The 21999-nt window shown below is 39.4% G+C and overlaps 1 protein-coding gene across 1 annotated transcript in view; it reads right to left on the bottom strand.

The window, feature by feature from the left end:
• MANBA (mannosidase beta) overlaps positions 1-21999 on the bottom strand; it is a 124432-nt gene that overhangs the window by 42308 nt on the left and 60125 nt on the right. Inside the window, exon 11 of the mRNA XM_065907161.1 lies at positions 21383-21550. Within this exon, the coding sequence (XP_065763233.1) occupies positions 21383-21550 (168 nt within the window). The remainder of the gene's footprint in view (positions 1-21382; positions 21551-21999) is intronic.

Raw genomic sequence — 21999 nt, 5'->3', positions numbered from 1 at the left:
GTCAAGTGCTCGGGCCTGTTGGGCTGGGGGGATCCAGAGGAATCGGGTGGAGAGGGAGGTGGGATGGGAGACCAGGATGGGGAATTCGTGTAGCTCTATGGCTGATTCATATCAATGTATGACAAAACCCACTGAAAAATAAAAAAATAAATTAAAAAAAAAAAAAAAAAAGACAGGGCCCACCGTGGGATTTTGACACACACTCATCTAGATATTAAATGATACACACTCAACAAGAAGAGGGGAGGGGGATGGAAAGGGAAAACCATCTACCCCATTTGGGTCATTCCTGTCCAGAAGTCTTATGTCCCAAATCCAGGGATCAGAGGATGAGGATCTGCTGTCCCCTCATCTTATCTCCAAGGGTTGAATATCTTCACCATCTTGATGACTCCATGTTTAAAACTGTTTTTTTTCACTCAAAATGACCCTACAAATGAAGCATGTATTTCACCCTTCACTTGGCAGAGAAAAAACAAAAGAGAAACCTGTGATCCGTTCACTGCTGGGCTAGTCATGTCTTTTTTTTTTTTTTTAACTCTATTTAAACCTTAAAAAAAAAAACAAAAACCTACTATCAGAGGACTGGAGCCAAGATGGTGGAGGAATAGGACAGGGAGACCACTTCCTCCCCTACAAATTCATCAAAAGAACAATTCAACGCAGAGCAAACTTCACAAAACAACTTCTGATTGCTAGCTGAGGACATCAGGCGCCCAGAAAAGCAGCCCATTGTCTTCGAAAGGAGGTAGGACAAAATATAAAAGATAAAAAGAGACAAAAGAGCTAGGGACGGAGACCCGTCCTGGGAAGGGAGTCTTAAATAGAAGAAGTTTCCAAACACCAGGAAACCCTCGCACTGGCGGGTCTGGGGGAAGTTTTTGAATCTCGGAGGGCAATCTAACTGGGAGGAAAAATAAATAAAACCCACAGATTACATGCCTAAAAGCAACTCCCAGCAGAAAAGTGCCCCAGACGCCCGCATCCGCCACCAGCAAGTGGGGGCAGAACGGAGAGGAGCGGGCGGCATTGCTTAGGGTAAGGACCGGGCCTGAGTGCCCTGAGGGCAATCGGAGGGAGCTTTTGTGAGACAGCAACTTAAACTGGGGGGGGGAGGGGAAAGGGGCAGGCTCTGCCCCAAGGACCGCATCCCCTACCACACTGCAAACAGGCCTCCAGTTTCTAACCAAAGACTTCCTGAGATGCTGGATGGTTAACATCTGCTGGGAGGGTTGCGGCTAGACACAAGGCGCACCGCACCTGACCTGCGCGGGCGGAAACCAGGCTGGGGCCGCGGAGGGGAGAAGGCGCACCGCACCCAGGGAGAGTGCGCCCCTCAAGCTCCCGGCTGCCTGAGCTGCTCGGGCAGGGGAAGGCACAAAACGCAGGCGCAACCGAGTCTGCGCTTTTGTGGAGGACCCGAACACTGGAACCGCACGCAATGCAGGGCTCGCCCCATATAGAGCAGCCGGGAGCCAGAGCAGTGTAGACAGGGAGAGCACACACCCGTGAGCGGGGCAAACCCAGTGTGGCCGGAACACTGCGAGTGCTCCACACTCAGCGATATCTGCCTGCAGAGCCCCGCCCTCCCCGCAGCAGGACTGAACTAGTGAACCTGAACAGGAGACCACCTCCGCCCGCCTGTGTCAGGGCGGAAATTAGACACTGAAGAGACCGGCAAACAGAAGCCAAATAAACAAAGGGAACCGCTTCAGAAGTGACCCCTGCAACAGATTAAATTCCCTGTAGATAACCCTGCCTACACCGGAAGGGGCCTATAGATATCGAGAAGTCTACACTGGAAAGAGGAGCTATCTGAAACTGAACCGAACCCACACTGACCGCAACAGCTCCAGAGAAATTCCTAGATATATTTTTACCATTTTTTTTTAAATAAAAGAATTGTTTTTTTCTTTTCTTTTCTATTTTTTCTCTTTTATTTTCTTTTAAAATTCCCTATTACTCCCCCATTACTCCTTAACTTTCATTTTCATATATTTTTACGATTTTTTTAATTGGGAAAAAAATTTTTTTCTTGTTTTTTTTTTTCCTCATATTTTCTTTTAAAGTCCTCTATTACTCCAATACTACTCCTTAATTTTCATTTTCATTTCACTATAACATTGCAAAAAAAAAAAAAAAAAGCCCTATTTTTAAACCGAACTTCATATATATTTCTAAAAATTTTTGTGTTTTTAACATTGTATTTTTAAGAGTCTAACCTCTACTCTAGATTTTTAATCTTTGTTTTTCAGTATGTGATATAAATTTTGGACATTTAAGAATCCAATATTCAGTTCCCATTTTTACTCAGGAGTGTGTTGATTATTCTCTCCCAATCTTGACTCTGTTTTCTACCTCAGAACACCTCTATTTCCTCCTTTCCCCTTCTCTTCCCAATCCAATTCTGTGATCTCTGTGGGTGTCTGGGCTACAGAGAACACTTTGGGAACAGACAACAGCGTAGATCTGTCTCCTTTTCAGTCCCCCTTTTTCTCCTCCTGCTCATCTCTATCTCCCTCCTCCCTCTCCTCTCCTTCATGTAACTCTGTGAACCTCTCTGGGTGTCCCTCACGGTGGAGAATCTTTTCACCATTAACCTAGAAGTTTTATTATCAGTGCTGTATAGTTGGAGAAGTCTTGAGACTACTGGAAGAATAAAACTGAAATCCAGAGGCAGGAGACTTAAGCCCAAAACCTGAGAACACCAGAAAACTCCTGACTACACAGAACATTAAGTAATAACAGACCATCCAAAAGCCTACATACCTACACTGAAACCAACCACCACCCAAGAGCCAGTAAGTTTCAGAGCAAGACATACCACACAAATTTGCCAGCAACGCAGGAACATAGCCCTGAGCGTCAACTTACAGGCTGCCCAAAGTCACACCTAACACATAGACCCATCTCAAAACTCATTACTGGGCACTCCATTGCTCTCCAGAGAGAAGAAATCCAGTTCCACGCACCAGAACACTGACTCAAGCTTCCCTAACCAGGAAATGTTGACAAGCCAATCATCCAACCCCACCCACTGGGTGAAACCTCCACAATAAAAAGGAACCACAGACCTCCAGAATACAGAAAGCCCACTCCAGACACAGCAATCTAAACAAGATGAAAAGGCAGAGAAATACCCAACAGGTAAAGGAACATGAAGAATGCCCACCAAGTCAAACAAAAGAGGAGGAGATTCTTTTTCTACCTGAAAAAGAATTTAGAATAATGATAATAAAAATGATCCAAAATCTTGAAAACAAAATGGAGTTACAGATAAATAGCCTGGAGACAAAGATCAAAAAGATGCAAGAAATGTTTAATAAAGACCTAGAAGAAATAAAAAAGAGTCAATTAAAAATGAATAATGCAATAAATGAGATCAAAAACACTCTGGAGGGAACCAAGAGTAAAATAACAGAAGATAGGATAAGTGAGGTAGAAGATAAAATGGTGGAAATAAATGAAGCAGAGAGGAAAAAAGAAAAAAGAATCAAAAGAAATGAGGACAACCTCAGAGACCTCTGGGACAATGTGAAATGCCCCAACATTCGAATCATAGGAGTCCCAGAAGAAGAAGACAAAAAGAAAGGCCATGAGAAAATACTCCAGGAGATAATAGCTGAAAACTTCCCTAAAATGGGGAAGGAAATAGCCACCCAAGTCCAAGAAACCCAGAGAGTCCCAAACAGGATAAACCCAAGGTGAAACACCCCAAGACACATATTAATCAAATTAACAAAGATCAAACACAAAGAACAAATATTAAAAGCAGCAAGGGAGAAACAACAAATAACACACAAAGGGATTTGCGTAAGTATAACAGCTGATGTATCAATAGAAACCCTTCAGGCCAGAAGGGAATGGCAGGACATACTTAGAGTAATGAAAGAGAATAACCTACAACCTAGATTACTGTACCCAGCAAGGATCTCATTCAGATATGAAGGAGAATTCAAAAGCTTTACAGACAAGCAAAAGCTGAGAGAATTCAGCACTACCAAACCAGCTCTTCAACAAATGCTAAAGGATCTTCTCTTGACAGGAAACACAGAAAGGTTGTATAAACGTGAACCCAAAACAACAAACGAAATGGCAACGGGACCATGCCTATCAATAATTACCTTAAATGTAAATGGGCTGAATGCCCCAACCAAAAGACAAAGACTGGCTGAATGGATACAAAAACAAGACCCCTATATATGCTGTCTACAAGAGACCCATCTCAAAACAAGAGACACATACAGACTAAAAGTGAAGGGCTGGAAAAAAAATATTTCATGCAAACAGAGAACAAAAGAAAGCAGGAGTCGCAATACTCATATCAGATAAAATAGACTTTCAAATAAAGGCTGTGAAAAGAGACAAAGAAGGACACTACATAATGATCAAAGGATCAATCCAAGAAGAAGATATAACAATTATAAATATATATGCACCCAACATAGGAGCACCGCAATATGTAAGGCAAACGCTAACGAGTATGAAAGAGGAAATTAATAGTAACACAATAATAGTGGGGGACTTTAATACCCCATTCACAACTATGGATAGATCAACTAAACAGAAAATTAACAAGGAAACACAAACTTTAAATGACACAATGGACCAGCTAGACCTAACTGATATCTATAGGACATTTCACCCCAAAACAATCAACTTCACCTATTTCTCAAGTGCACACGGAACCTTCTCCAGAATAGATCACATCCTGGGCCATAAATCTAGTCTTGGTAAATTCAAAAAAATTGAAATCATTCCAGTCATCTTTTCTGACCATAGTGCACTAAGATTAGATCTCAATTACAGGAAAAAAATTGTTAAAAATTCAAACATATGGAGGCTAAATAACATGCTTCTGAATAACCAACAAACCATAGAAGAAATCAAAAAAGAAATCAAAATATGCATAGAAATGAATGAAAATGAAAACACAACAACCCAAAACCTATGGGACACTGTAAAAGCAGTGCTAAGGGGAAGGTTCATAGCATTACAGGCTTACCTCAAGAAATAAGAAAGAAGTCAAATAAATAACCTAACTCTACACCTAAAGCAACTAGAGAAGGAAGAAATGAAAAACCCCAGGGTTAGTAGAAGGAAAGAAATCATAAAAATTAGGGCAGAAATAAATGCAAAAGAAACTAAAGAGACCATCGCAAAAATCAGCAAAGGTAACAGCTGGTTTTTTGGAAAAATAAACAAATTGACAAACCATTAGCAAGACTCATTAAGAAATTAAGGGAGAAGAACCAAATTAACAAAATTAGAAATGAAAATGGAGAGATCACAACAGACAACACTGAAATACAAAGGATCATAAGAGACTACTACCAGCAGCTCTATGCCAATAAAATGAACAACTTGGAAGAAACAGACAAATTCTTAGAAAAGTATAACTTTCCAAAACTGAGCCAGGAAGAAATAGAATCTCTTAACAGACCCATCACAAGCAAGGAAATCGAAACTGTAATCAGAAATCTTCCAGCAAACAAAAGCCTAGGACCAGATGGCTTCACAGCTGAATTCTACCAAAAATTTAGAGAAGAGCTAACACCTATCTTACTCAAACTCTTCCAGAAAATTGCAGAAGAAGGTAAACTTCCAAACTCATTCTATGAGGCCACCATCACCCTCATTCCAAAATCAGACAAAGATGCCACAAAAAAAGAAAACTACAGGCCAATATCACTGATGAACATAGATGCAAAAATCCTTAACAAAATTCTAGCAAACAGAATCCAACAACATATTAAAAAAATCATACACCATGATCAAGTGGGCTTTATCCCAGGAATGCAAGGATTCTTTAATATCTGCAAATCAATCAATGTAATACACCACATTAACAAATTGAAAGATAAAAACCATATGATTATCTCAATAGATGCAGAGAAAGCCTTTGACAAAATTCAACACTCATTTATGATTAAAACTCTCCAGAAAGCAGGAATAGAAGGAACACACCTCAACGTAATAAAAGCTATATATGACAAACCCACAGCAAGCATTACCCTCAATGGTGAAAAATTGAAAGCATTTCCTCTGAAATCAGAAACAAGACAAGGGTGCCCACTCTCACCACTACTATTCAACATAGTCTTGGAAGTTTTTGCCACAGCAATCAGAGCAGAAAAAGAAGTAAAAGGAATCCAGATAGGAAAAGAAGTAGTGAAACTCTCGCTGTTTGCAGATGACATGATCCTCTACATAGAAAACCCTAAAGATTCTACCAGAAAATTACTAGAGCTAATCAATGAATATAGTAAAGTTGCAGGATATAAAATTAACACACAGAAATCCCTTGCATTCCTATACACTAACAATGAGAAAACAGAAAGAGAAATTAAGGAAACATTCACCATTCACCATTGCAACAAAAAGAATAAAACACTTAGGAGTACATCTACCTAAAGAAACAAAAGACCTGTACATAGAAAACTATAAAACACTGATGAAAGAAATCAAAGAGGGCACAAACAGATGGAGAAACATACCGTGTTCATGGATTGGAAGAATCAATGTTGTCAAAATGGCTATTCTACCCAAAGCAATCTGTAGATTCAATGCAATCCCTATCAAGCTACCAACGGTATTTTTCACAGAACTAGAACAAATAATTTCACAATTTGTATGGAAATACAAAAAAACCTCGAATAGCCAAAGCAATCTTGAGAAAGAAGAATGGAACTGGAGGAATCAACCTACCGGACTTCAGACTATACTACAAAGCCACAGTCATCAAGACAGTATGGTACTGGCACAAAGACAGAAATATAGATTAATGGAACAAGATAGAAAGCCCAGAGACAAATCCACGAACGTATGGACACCTTATCTTTGACAAAGGAGGCAAGGATATACAATGGAAAAAAGACAACCTCTTTAACAAGTGGTGCTGGGAAAACTGGTCAACCACTTGTAAAAGAATGAAACTAGAACACTTTCTAACACCATACACAAAAATAAACTCAAAATGGGTTAAAGATCTAAATGTAAGACCAGAAACTATAAAACTCCTAGAGGAGAACGTAGGCAAAACACTCTCTGACATAAATCACAGCAGGATCCTCTATGACCCACCTCCCAGAATATTGGAAATAAAAGCAAAAATAAACAAATGGGACCTAATGAAACTTAAAAGCTTTTGCACAACAAAGGAAACTATAAGCAAGGTGAAAAGACAGCCCTCAGATTGGGAGAAAATAATAGCAAATGAAGCAACAGACAAAGGATTAATCTCAAAAATATACAAACAACTCCTGAAGCTCAATTCCAGAAAAATAAATGACCCAATCAAAAAACGGGCCAAAGAACTAAACAGACATTTCTCCAAAGAAGACATACAGATGGCTAACAAACACATGAAAAGATGCTCAACATCACTCATCATCAGAGAAATGCAAATCAAAACCACAATGAGGTACCATTACACGCCAGTCAGGATGGCTGCTATCCAAAAGTCTACAAGCAATAAATGCTGGAGAGGGTGTGGAGAAAAGGGAACTCTCTTACACTGTTGATGGGAATGCAAACTAGTACAGCCATTATGGCGAACTGTGTGGAGATTTCTTAAAAAACTGGAAATAGAACTGCCATATGACCCAGCAATACCACTTCTGGGCATACACACTGAGGAAACCAGATCTGAAAGAGACACGTGCACCCCAATGTTCATCGCAGCACTGTTTATAATAGCCAGGACATGGAAGCAACCTAGATGTCCACTGGCAGACGAATGGATAAGAAAGCTATGGTACATATATACCATGGAATATTACTCAGCTATTAAAAAGAATGCATTCAAGTCAGTTCTAATGAGGTGGATGAAACTGGAGCCTGTCAAACAGAGTGAAGTAAGTTAGAAAGAAAAACAGCAATACAGTATATTAACACATATATATGGAATATAGAAAGATGGTAATGATGACCCTATATGCAAGACAGCAAAAGAGACACAGATGTAAAGAACAGACTTTTGGACTCTGTGGGAGAAGGCGAGGGTGGGATGATTTGAGATAATAGCACTGAAACAGGTATATTATCATATGTGAAACAGATCGCTAGTCCAGGTTCGATGCTTGAGACTGGGTGCTCACGGCTGGTGCACTGGGATGACCCTGAGGGATGGGATGGGGAGGGGGGTTCAGGATGGGGAACACATGTACACCCATGACTGATTCATGTGAATGTATGGCAAAAACCACCACAATATTGTAATTAGCCTCCAATTAAAATAAATAAATTAAAAGAAAAAAGAGTAGACTGAAATCTAGTGGTGAAACCAGATGCTGAGCAAGTAACTGTAAGTGTGATGAATGTTTTAAAGGAGAAATAAGTTCTCCTAATAAGTTCTCCCTGAGAAATAGGTTTTCAGAAAATAATTTTCTCAACCTTTCTCTATTAGAATTCTCACTTCTTGGTATATTCACCCATTTTTTTTTCTCATTTCTCTTTTGTCACGGGGGAAAAACCCTTATTCTTTCCCTTTGCCAGCTTCTCCATAGTTCTCCAGTCTTTTGATTTCATTTTGGAATTAACACCAGTGAATTATCATCCACTCTTTTAAAAAATCTCGCCACTGTCCTTTCCATCAGCTTAAGGACTTTCCATATCCTAATTAAAAAAAAAAAAATATATATATATACCCCAATCCCTTGCAGCCCATCAGATTTCTTTACCACCCATTCCTTCCTCAACCCCTGACACTCAATTCCTGAGCATTCCATTCCACTGAAATTGTTTTTGGATTTTTCATAAACTACTCATGAACTTCTATTTCCCTAATGAAGCAACAGTCTCCACACTCTTCCCTCTCTGGCATGCAGTAAATGATCTACTTACTACTTTCAGGCATTCTCCCCACTCCTGACTGCTTGTTCACTACTCTTTCACATTCTGGTTTCCCCAAGTCTTTCCGATCATTCCTTCTCCAGCTCCTCTCTCCATTCTTAGATGGACGTCACTCTCTTCAGCCTCTCCTGCTCTATACCTTTTCCCAAGGCTGCCTTCTCACCAATGTTCTGATTGCTCCCAGACCACTTCACCCTCACATTTCAGTTTCTAATAACCTGGCTCCAGATTCCACCTGGCTTGTCCTGCCAACATCTCAAATCTAATCTTTCAAAGCAGAACGCCTTACTTATCCCAAACCTACTTGCCTATGTCTCCTACTTTCATTAAAAGTGCTTAAGTAGGAATCATGTTCAATTTCTTCCTCTCTCACATCTCACACTCACTTGCTTTTTTCCCATCACGTCATTTCCAGCCCCACTACCTATGACCTATATGACCTTGAACAATTCATCTTTCTAACCTTCCAGTGTCTTCATCTCTAAAATCAAGATTACATTACTTACATTCCAGGGTCCTTAAATAAATCCTACAAATCACCTTTATCATTACTATGTTAATATAATAAGCATAATCTATCAATGCCTGGCATATAATATTTCCAATAACTTGGAATTTTGAATTATTATAACTCATTTTCTCACCTAGAATCTCTCACCTAATTCTTTGTTAGTAATAGTACCAGAAACGGAAAGGTATACCCAACTAAACACAGATTTCCAAACAACAGTACAGAGAGACAAGAAGGCCTTCTTCAATGAACAGTGTACAAAATTAGAAGAAAACAACAGAAGAGGAAAGACTAGAGATTTCTTCAGTAAAATTGGAGATATCAAGGCAACATTTTGCCCAAAGATGGGCACAGAAAAGATTAGAAATGGCAAAGACCTAGTACACACTGATAAGATCAAGAAGAGATGGAAAGAATACACAGGACAAGGGAGAACTGTACAAAAAAAAAATCTTAATGAACTGGATTATTACAATGGTGTGGTCAGCCAGAGCCAGTCATTCCGGAGTGTGAAGTCAAGTGGGCCTTTGGAAGCACTGCTGTTAATAAAGTTAGTGGATGTGATAGAATTTCAGTAGAGCTATTCAAAACCCTAAAGGATGATGCCATCAAGGTATTGCATCCAATATGTCAGCAAATCTGGAAGACCCAGCAGTAGCCACAGAACTGGAAGTCAATCCTCATCCCAATTCCCAAGAAGGGTAGTACCAAAGAATGTGCTAACCATTGGACAATTGCACTCCTCTTCCATGGTAGTAAGGTCATGCTTAAAATCTTGCATGCTAGGCTTTAGCATTACATGAACCAAGAACTTCAGGTGTCCAAGCTGCGTTTACAAAAGGAAGAGGAACCAGAGATCAAATTGCCAACATTCGCTGGACCATAGAGAAAGCTAGGGAATTCCAGAAAAACATCTACCTCTGTTTCATTGACCACGCTAAAACCTTTGACTGTGTGTATCATAATAAACTGTGGAAAGCTCTTAAAGAGATGGGAATACCAGACCATCTGACCTGTCTCCTGAGAAACCTGTGTGCAGGTTAAGAAGCAACAGTTAGAACCCTGTATGGTACAACTGATTGATTCAAGTTTGAGAAAGTAGTACAACAGGGTTGTCTGCTGTCACCCTGTTTGTTTAATCTATATGCTGAGCACATCATGAGAAATGCCAGGCTGCATGAGTTACAAGCTGGAATCAAGATAGGCAGAAGAAACCTCAACAACCTCAGATATGCAGATGATACCACTGTAATGGCAGAAAGTGAAGAGGAACTAAAGAGCCTCTTGATGAGGGTGGAGGAGGAGAGTGAAACAGCCAGTTTAAATCCAGATTTAAAAAAAAACTAAGATCATGGCATCTGGCCACATTACTTCATGGAAAATAGAAGGGGAAAAAGGTGCCAGTAGTGACAGATATCCTCTTATTGGGCTCTAAATTGACTGGAGATGATGACTGCAGTCATGAAATCAGAAGATGTTTGCTTCTTGGCAGGAAAGCTATGGCAAACCTAGACAGCGTGTTAAAAAGCAGAGACGTTACTCTGCCGACAAAGGTCCACAGAGTCAAGGCTATTGTCTTCCCAGTGGTCACGTATGGTTGTGAGAGCTGGACCATAAAGAAGGTGGAGCACTGAAGACCTGATGCCTTCGAATTGTGGTGCTGGAGAAGACTCCAGAGAGTCGCTTGGACAGCGAGGAGATCAAACCAGTCAGTCTTAATGGAAATCAACCCTGCATACTTGTTGGAAGGACTGATGCTGAAGCTGAAACTCCAGTATTTTGGTCATCTGATGCGAAAAGTCCCATTGGAAAAGTCCCTGATGCTGGGAAAGATTGAGGGCAGAAGGAGAAGAGGGCATCAGAGGATGAGATGACTGGATGGCACCACTGATGCAATGGACATGAACTTGGGCAAACTTCAGGAAATGGTGAGGGACAGAGAGGCCTGGTGAGCTGCAGTCCATGGGATCGCAAAGAGTCAGACATGATGGGCTGACTGAACAACAACAGTACCATCTAGAACATGGATCATATAAAATTCCCCCTCTACCCCCAAATGTCTACTAGCTTCCCACTGTCTACTGAATGAAGTCCAACTCCCTAATGCGATTCAAAGTCCTTTTAAGGTTTGTTTCCAAACTGCCTTTTCTGTCTTTGACTCTCCATACCAATCCCCAAGTCCTTTGCTTCAAGCACTGGGCACTGCTTGCTGCTTCCTATACATCCCTGTTTTCACATCTTTTCACCTTTCTTGACATTGTTTTCATGGCCTAAAATACCTAAAGAACAAAAACAACCCTTTGCCTCAAATTCTACCCTACCTTTAAGGCTTGGTTTGAATGTCACCTTATAATTGAAAGCCTTTCTAGATCCTTCCAGTTAAAATGATTGGTTCTTCCATACAACTGCCAACATTCTGGAACTACATTTTTCATAGCACTTCTTTCACTCGGCCATGTGGAGCTGGTATTTCTTTTCATTTCCCAAGAGCTATAAGCTCCACGAGGATAACAGTTTCCCCATAGCATTGAGAATGAGGCTTTGTTCCTAGAGATACATACTCAGCAAATTCTGGTTGAATTTGAAAATATTAAAAAGCTTGGTAAGATTATAGGGAATAAAATTTTAAACAATATTCTAATATAATGGCTTTAAAGTAAAATTGGAAAAGGCTGATCAACTGATCTTAACAATCAAACTTGATTGGTTTCCCTCCATTATTCCAGATTCTTGAATAACTTGGTAACTTAAGCCAGTCAGTAAAGTTACTAATGAGTCTCTGCCTAAAAATATCCACCTGTGATAATACACTATTATTTATTTCCATTTTTGTATAATTGCTGCTTGATGTTTGATTTTTAGTCTCAGAGCTCACAGATGATTTCTTTCTAGATCATGACCTTAAATGGTTATTTGAACCAAGAGATACCATAAGATAGACCAAGAGAATGACTGTTCTTTAAAAAGCATGAATTACAAAAGAAGACTGATTATTTTCTAAGTGTGCAGATGAATCAATTTGCTTTGTGTGCTGTGTCTGTGTGCTCAGTTGTGCCCAACTCTCTTGTGACCCCATCGACTGTAGCCTGCCAGCCTCCTCTGTCCATGGAATTTTCTGGGCGAGAATGCTGGAGCGGGTTGCCCTTTCTTACTCCAGGGGATCTTCAAGACCCAGGGATTGAACCCACGTCTCCTGAGGCTCCTGCATTAGTAGGCGGATTCTTTACCACTGCACCACCTGGGGAGCCCAAATGTACGTGACTCCTAAATGCTTTATACTTTGATGTAAATGACAACAGTTATGATTATATACCACTTAATCCTGTCCATCTTGAAATAAATTAGCAAACATCACTTACTGCTCACAAAATCATTAAAAAAAAAAAAAAACACACACACACACACAAACAAAAAACACAGATTTCCTTGAGAAATTGCCTGGTAGTCCAGTGGTTAAGACTTGGTGTTTTCCCTGCCATGGGCCCGGCCCCTGGTTGCGAAACTAAGATCTCACAAGCTGTTTGTAGAAGGAAGGGAGCGAGAGTGGGAAGAAAGAAAGAAGGAAAGAAGTGGTCCCTGTGCAAGATGGCAACATAACTACGTCTCCAAAAAAATGACAGCTTGTAACAAAGTTAAATAAATAAAAACAAAGATCCCCTGAGAGAAAGGCATGATGCTGCCATTTCAAAGGTGGATAAGAAGTGGTATACACAAACTAATGGAAGTTCAACAGTGGAGTGTTAAAATTAGAGATTAAAGTTGGAAAGTATCTGAAGGCCTCTCCTGCTGAGGGAAAGCAGCAGAGATGATACTGATGATAAGCATTTAGTAAAAGTCCACTGTGAGCCAGGGTCTGTGTAATCACCTTCCATCCACTACCTCACTTAATCTACATAACACCTCTTAAGAGTTGCTGACTTCTAGATGGGAAAATGGAGATTAAGTAATTTATCCAAGTTTATTATGGACAGTATGTGGCCCAGCCAGGATTTGGAGTCATGCGCTCTTAAGAACTAAGCTACGAAATGAAAATTCTCAGACATTAATATCCATTTCGTATGTCAGATATGAAAAACATAATACCAATACTGTGAGTAAACAGATAAGTGTTCTATAAATATTAAACCTTATACCATCACATTTTGTGAATAAAAAAACTCTTCATGACACATGACTACTTAGCATAACAGATAAGCAAAAACTTTGAACCTATGTTTTTCATGAACCCTCACTAAACTTTCTTCACATAAAGATCTCTCATCCTGAACTGATACTACCAGCTTACATATTGTAAAATTAAGAATGTCGACATATATGGATACTTCTAAATTCTAGATGCAATGCTATGTTTCTAGAAAACCTAAGTATTTATAGCTTTAGAAGAAGTTATAAACCCAAATTGGACACTAACCACAGGAAAAGCTAAATACACAAGGATTAAAAAAAAATATGCACCCCAGGACGCAAATTGGTGCAGTCCCTACGGAAAACAGCATGGTAGTTACTCAGAAAACTAAAAACAGAATTACCATACGATTCAGCAAAGCCACTCCCAGGCACATATTCAGACAAAACTATAATTCAGAAAGATACATGCAATTCTATAGCCATGACATGTAAACAACCTAAATGTCTATCAACAGATGAATGGATAAAGAAGATGTAATACATACATACAATGGGTTACCACTCAGTCATAAAAGAGTGAAATAATGCTATTCGCAGCAACATGGATGCAACCAGAGATTATCGTACTAAGTGAAGTGAGAAAGATAAATATATGATCTCGTTTATATGTGGAATATGAAATATAACTCAAATGAACCTATCTATGAAACAGAATCATGGACATACTGAACAGACAGGTGGTTACCAATGGAGAGAGAGCTGGGGGAGGGATAGAGTGAGAGGTTGTGGTTAACAGATGCTTAAAAAGCTTTTATATATGTTCATAGACTGGATAAACAACACAGTCCTACTGTATAGCACATGGAATTATATTCAGTATCTTATAATAAAACACAGTGGAAAAGAGTATTTTAAAAAGGGTATATACACACACACACATATGTGTATATACACATACATACATATATGTATGTATACACATACATATGTGTATATATGCCTGAATCACTTGTCTGTACAGCAGTAATTAATCCAACATTGTAAATCAGCTGTACTTCAATAAAAAACAAACTAAAATAAAACCTATGCCCCCCAAGTCACATGTTACATGTCCATTCTGGCGTGTCCAGACTGTTACATGGGTGAATTTGTCTCAACAAAGCCAATCATCTCTATTTTATTTATATTGTTCCTAGACATTAAAATGGAAAAGGCCCCTAACTCATTCTGTGAGGTTAGTACTAGCACATGCACACCAAACACTACGAGCTGGGTCCCATGGGCCAAATATTTCTTGCAAGGAGTTCTAACCAGTCCATCCTAAAGGAGATCAGTCCTGGATATTCATTGGAAAGACTGATGTTGAAGCTGAAACTCCAATACTTTGGCCACCTGATGCGAAGAGCTAACTCATTGGAAAAGACCCTGATGCTGGGAAAGATTGAGGGCAGGAGGAGAAGGGGACGACAGAGGATGAGATGGTTGGATGGCATCACCGACTCATGAGTTTGGGTGGACTCCCGGAGTTGGTGTTGGACAGGGGGGCCTGGCGTGCTGCATGCAGCTCATGGGGTTGCAAAGAGTCGGACACAACTGAGCGACTGAACTGAACTGATTAATTATGTTTGATAACATTTTTTTTAGATAATATTTTTAATACTGAATATAAATGTTATGAGACCCAACATCCATTCTCCTATTAACTATAGTCCCCTCGTCTTTCTTTGTGAGCCTCATCTACTTGATTCCATTTTTAAAAACAAATTTAGCTCCTCTAGGAATGAGTTTACAATTCTTAATCTTATCACCTCTGTCACAAACCACCCAATTCTACTCCTGGGCAACAGGTGGTGGTTTAATTGCTCAGTTGCGTCTGACTCTGTGACCCCTTGGACTGTAAACTTCCAGGTTCCTCTGACCATGCGGTTTTCCAGGCAAGAATACTGGAGTGGGTTGCCATTTCCTTCTGCAGTGTATTTTCCTGACCCAGGGATTGAACCTGCATCTCTTGTGTCTCCTGCATTGCAGGCAGATTCTTTACTCACTGAGCTATCAAGGACCAATTTTACTTGCGAATATAAATTTTAAAATCCTACCAAAATCTTAGCAAATCAAATCCAGCAGGGCAAAAGAACAAGGCGTTATAACTAACTAGAGCTTGGATTATGACTAGTTTATCATTAGAAAATTAACTCACATTAGTCACTATATTTGGGCCTCCCAGGTGGCACTATTGGTAAAGAAACTGCCTGCTAATGCAGGAGACATAAGAGGTGCAGCTCTGATCCCTGGGTCGGGAAGATCCCCTGGAGAAAGGCATGGCATCCCGCTCCAGTACTCTTGCCTAGAGAATCCCGTGGACAGAGGAGCCTGGCGGGCTACAGCCCACAGGGTCTCAAAGAGCTGGACACGACTGAGGCAACTTAGCACGTGCACAGTCACTATATTAATATCTTCAAGAACTAAAAGGCGGGGGGAGGGAAAGAAGCAGTGTATCAATAAATCATCTAATGCAGACATTCTCGGCCTTTGGGGATCCGTGGATAGGCTCCAAAGAGTTCCTGACAACCTGCGATTCAAAGTGCAATATTGGTGTACATGTGGTAAGTTTCAAAGACAGGTTAATTCTCAAAGAAGTCAATTCATGAATCCTTTCACATGTTGCAGCATTACTGGGCTGCGCTAAAAAAGAAAAGTACAGAAAAATATACATCAGTATTCAAACTGTTGCATTTTTAAAACAGATTCTTAAAATTCTACTTCATTAAAAAGAATGAGAGGGCTTCCCTGATGGCTCAGTGATGCAGCGTCTGTCTGCCAGTGTGAGGGACATGGGTTTGATCCCTGGTCTGGGAAGATGTTACCTACCTCAGAGCAAATAAGCCAGTGCACCACGACTACTAAGCCAGTGGTCTAGAGCCTGAGAGTCTAGTTGCCCTAGATCATGTGCTCAGCAACAAAAGAAGCCACCACATTGAGTAACCTGTACACCCCAAGGAAGAGTAGCCCCCACTTTCCACAACTAGAGAAAGCCCGCACAGCAAAGACCCAGCACAGCCAATAATAAGTAAACAATTTTTTTAAAAAAAAGCATGACAGGCACACCATTTTTACTAGGAACCTAGAGGTTATCATACTAAATGGAGTAAGTCAGAAAGAGAGAGACAAATACCATTACATCACTAATATGTGGAATCTAAATACAAATGGATGTATCTATGAAACAGAAACAGACTCACAGATATAGAGAATAGACTTGTGGTTGCCAAGCGGGGGGGGGGGGAGGGGGGAGGTAGGAGAGGAAAGGAATAGGAGTTTGAGATTAGCAGAGGCAAACCATTATATATAGGATGGATAAACAATAATGTCCTACTGTATAACATGGGGAACTATATTCAAGACCCTATGACAATCCCATATGGAAAAGAATATGAAAAACAATATATATTATAGATATAACTGAGTTATCTTGCTACATGGAAGAAATCAACACAACTAGTTTGGTTTATAGTTGTAAACCAACTATACTTCAATAAAATTTTTTTAAATATCCAAAAACTGGAAATAATACAAATGTCCATCAACTGACTAGATAAACAAAGGTGGGATACCCATATAATAAAATACTATTCGACAATAAAAAGGAATGAAGTACTGATACATGCTACAACATGGATGAAACTAAAATATTTTGCTAAGTGAAAGAAGCCTACCTACAAAAGATTACCTACTGTGTGACTTTGCTTATATGAAATGTCCAGAATAGGCACCTCCATAGAGAAAGAAAGCAGATTAATATTTGCCTGGGAGAAGGCAGAGCAGAAATCGGGAATCAGTGTTACCAGATACAGTATATTTTAGATAGCGATAATAGTTGCAAATACTGAAAATATACTAAAAACTACAGTGGAGTTCATGGTATATGATAAAAAGAAAAACCTTCCTGCCAATGACATGCAGCAGACAGAAGAAATGAGTTTCCTTGTTCTGATCCATGGAAATTTGGGGTTGTTGGGTTATCACAGAATATATTAGCCTATTTTAATAATGTACCCAATAAATAAACAATTCATCTATTTACCTACAAATTAAATCAGAAAATCCACACCCTCTCAAAATCTTTAGACAAAATTCCATCATCCTACATTTATCAGGTTATAGGTCTCTGTATCAAAGCGAACTTGGTTTGATATGAATCTCTATATGTGACTGAACACTACTATTTGAAAGTGTCATGAAACTTAGTGAGGGCCTTAAAACCTGAAAATACACAGTAGATATTGGAATATAAATCTGCAAATGTTTGTTAAATGTTTCCAAACATTTAGTTTTATTTTCTATGATTTTACTTTGTCGTCATCTTAGACAACAAAAAAGGGAAGATTAAATGTTGGATAATTGCATTCTTATATGTTAAAAAAATTTCTTTTGCTATTTTGAAAATTAAACATCATTCAAAGAATTATAATGCCCTTAATAGTAGTGTATAAGCACCAGTAAAACACATTTAAAGTGAATTAAATAATAATCCAATTTAAAATTACACAAGGTGGTAGAAGATATACTGTATATGTATCTGCCAAATCACTTTATCATAAAGTGATTTCCAAATGCATCATTTCTTCCATTTTCAAAAATCCTACCTATCAAAAAGTTCTATTATCACATCATTCATTCAGATTTTCCTAATTAATAATAATTAGAAAATTAGAAAATTAGAAAATAGATGTTTTCTTAATTGTGTGAGGTTACATGTGATCATTCTGTCTTACTTTTTTCCTTTTAAAGCTCATAGGAAGATTTCTTCTTAGACTATATGTAAGTCGTCAAGGACCTTATGGTTACAGAAATTATATCTTAGAAAACCAAAATCATGTCTCAGATTTTTAATGTCTTGAAATATCCCTGCCAGTGTTATAATTGTCATTCCCACCAAATATTGGGATTCTCTATATTTTCCATTGTGATCTATTAATTGTTGTGGTGGTCATTTGATGGCAAAGCAAATCTAATGGGATATTTAAGTATAAGTGTATAAATTTTAAAAAAAAGGGAGGACAGGCCCACCATTTTTACTACAAATTGAAGGTATGGGGCAACTGTGCCTCCAGCAAGTCTATCTGTGCCATTTTCCAACAGCATCTGCTCATTTTGTATCTGTGTCACATTTTGGTAATTTATACAATAATTCCAACTTTTAAACTATTACTGTGCTTGTTATGGTGATCTGTAATCAGTGATCTTTGATGTTATTACTGTAATTATTTTGGGACGCCACAAACCCCACCCACATAAGATGGCAAACTTAATTCTTAAGTGTTGTGGGTATTCTGACTGCTCCACTGACCAGCCATTCCTACATGAGGGACTGAAGAGACCAGCCATTCTCTTCAGGCCTTCCTGTTCCCTAAGACACAACAATATTGAAATTAGGCCAAGTAAGTGTTCAAGTGAAAGCAAGAGAATATGCCTCTCCTTTAAATCAAAAGCTAGAAATGATTCAAGTTAGTGAGGAAGGCATGTCAAAATCCAAGACAGGCCTCTCTCACCAGAGGCCTATTCACCTCTATTCATCAGCCAAGTTGTGAATGCAAAGGAAAACTTCCTGAAGAATATTTGAAGTGCTACTTCAGTGAAAACATGGATGATAAGAAAACGGAACAGTCTTATTGCTGATATGGAGAAGTTATGGATAGATCAAAACAGCCACATACTCTCTTAAGCCAAAGCCTATTCCAGAGCTGGGCCCTAATTCTCTTCAAGGCTATGAAGGCTGAGTGAGAGGTGAGGAAGCTGCAGAAGAAAAGCCTGAAGCCAGCAGAGGTTGGTTCCTGAGACTTAAGGAAAGAAGCCATTTCCATAACGTAAGAGTGCAAAGTGAGGCAACAAGGGGTTGATGTAGAAGCTGCAGCAAGTTATCTAGAATATCTAGCTAAGATCATTTTTAAAAGTGGCTACATTAAACAACAAATGTTCAATGTAGATGAAACAGCTTTCTACTGGAAGGAAATGCCATCTGAGACTTTAACAGCTAGAGAGCAGAAGTTAATGCTGGCTTCAAGAGGCAAGATGACTCTCTTGTTAGGAGCTAATGGACTTGGTGGCTTTAAGTTGAAACCAGTGGGTGATGCAGTGGTAAAGAATGTGCCTGCCAATGCAGGAGACACAAGACTCTGAAGTTGAGAAGATCCCCTGGAGTAGGAAATGGCAACTCACTCCAGTGTTCTTGCCTGGAAAATTCCATGGACAGAGGAGCCTGGGGGGCTACAGTCCATGGGGTCACAAAGAGTCAGACATGACTGAGCACACACATGTGTGTGCACGCACACACACACACACACAATGCTCACTTACCATTCCAAAAATCTGAGGTCCCTTTAGGATGACGCTCAATCTACTCTACGCTGTGCTCTATCAATGGCAAAACAAAGTGTGGATGACAGCAACATCTGTTTACAACACGGTTTCCTGAATATTTTAAGCCCACTGTTGAGACCTACTGCTAGGAAGAAAACATTCCTACTCATTGACAACACACCTGGTCACCCAAGTGCTCTGATGGAGATGTACAATGAGATTAATGTTGTTTTCATGCCTGCTAATACAACATCCATTCTGAAGCCATGGACCAAGAAGTAATTTTGACTTTCAAGTCTTATTATTTAGGAAATACACTTTGTAAGGCTAAAGACAAAAATTCTTCAGACAGATCTGGGTAAATTCAATTGAAAACCTTCTGGAAAGGATTCATCATTCTAGATGACATGAAAGAATATTTACAAATCATGGGAATAGGTCAAAATGTCAACATTCCTATGGGAGTTTGGAGGAAGTTGATTCCAACCCTCATGAAAGACTCGAGGGGTTCAAGACTTCAGTGGAGGAAGGAACTGCAGATGTGCTGGACATAGCAAGAGAATCAGAATTAGAAGTGGAGCCTCAAGATGTGACGGAATGGCTTCAATCTTGTGATAAAACCTAAGTGGATGAGGAGTTGCTTCCTATGGATGGGAAAAGAAATTGGTTTCTTGAGGTGGAACCTATTCCTGGTGAAGATGCTGCAGAGACAGTTGAAATGATAACAAAGGATTTAGAGAATATCACATAAGAATAGATGATAAAGCAATGGCAGAGTTTCAGAGGACTGATCCCAATTTTGAAAGTTTTACTTGTGGGTAAAATGCTATCAAACAGCCTTATGTGCTGTGGAAAAACAATTCCTAAAGGCAGAAATCAATTGATGTGGCAAACTTGGATTGTCTCATTTTCAAAAATTGCCACAATCACACAATCTTCAGCAACCACCATCCTGATTAGCTGACAGTCATCAGCATCGGGGCAAGACCCTCGACCCGCAAAGAAATTACAGCTTGCTGAAGGCCCAGGTGATTGTTAGCATTTTTTACCAAGGAAGTATTATTTTATTAAGCTCTGTACATTGTTTCTTAAGACATAAAGCTATTGCACACTTAATAGACCACAGTATAAACATAAATTTTACATGCACTAGAAAACCAAAAATTAATGTGACTAGGTTTACTGCACTATTCTCTTTATTGTGGTATAGGGAACCAAATCCACAGTATCTCTGAGGTATGTCTGAACTTTTTTTCTTTGAAGATTTTATTACTTCTGGCACAGCAAGAATGAGCATGGCGCTGTATTGGTTCTCCCACCCACATCCCAGGTCCTACTGGAATGACACAGATGGATTCATTGAGTGCCACACATGTGCTAAGCTGTGTTACACTGAGGCACGCTGAGTTTGGGGACTCGATGCTGAGAGGCATATACAATCTCAGTTCCCTGGCCAGGAATCCAAGACGCAGCCCCTGCACTGGAAGCATGGAATCTTAATGACTGGCCCAGCAGGGAAGTCCATGGACTTACTTCTAAGACGATCGTTCGGATGTTTTTCACGTACAGCGTCACATAGTCATTGATGTAGATATGCGAGTAGTTGGGCTGTGTATCATACCAACCCATCATCAGTGCCGCTTCATTTTCATTATTCCCACTCCATGTGATGATGGAGGGATGAGATTTCAGTCTCCGGACCTAAAATTGAAGAAAACATAAAACAATTTTCAAATGCTCAACATAAAAAGGCTCAGAGTTGTAATTATTCATAAAATCATAGCCATTGCCTTTCTGCATGTGTATTTTTACATATCAGAAAGCTCATCAGAAAATGAGCAGTAATGTTACATGTGGGAAGACATTTTAAGAAATCTCTGACATTCTTTTTATCTGCATTTTATAAACATTGATAAAATATGGTTCCTCTTCTCTTTTATAAAAAGTGATGAAAATATAATCCCTTTTACTAAAGAGAAAAATAAATCAACTCATCATTATCTGACTCACCACAAAAGGTTCTAAAAAATACAAAGGGCAGGAGGCATTACATTACAGAGGTTAGTTTCTCAAAAGCAAGTTGGAGTTTCTGAGGAAGAAACAAATAAGGCAGAACAAACACCACCGCTGAGAGAGACTGAAGTCCCACA

This window comes from Muntiacus reevesi, chromosome 16 (genome assembly GCF_963930625.1).
Source record: "Muntiacus reevesi chromosome 16, mMunRee1.1, whole genome shotgun sequence".
In the NCBI taxonomy this organism is placed as follows: domain Eukaryota; kingdom Metazoa; phylum Chordata; class Mammalia; order Artiodactyla; family Cervidae; genus Muntiacus; species Muntiacus reevesi.
Note: the sequence above shows the minus strand (reverse complement) of the source record. Positions and strands in the feature narration are given on the sequence as shown.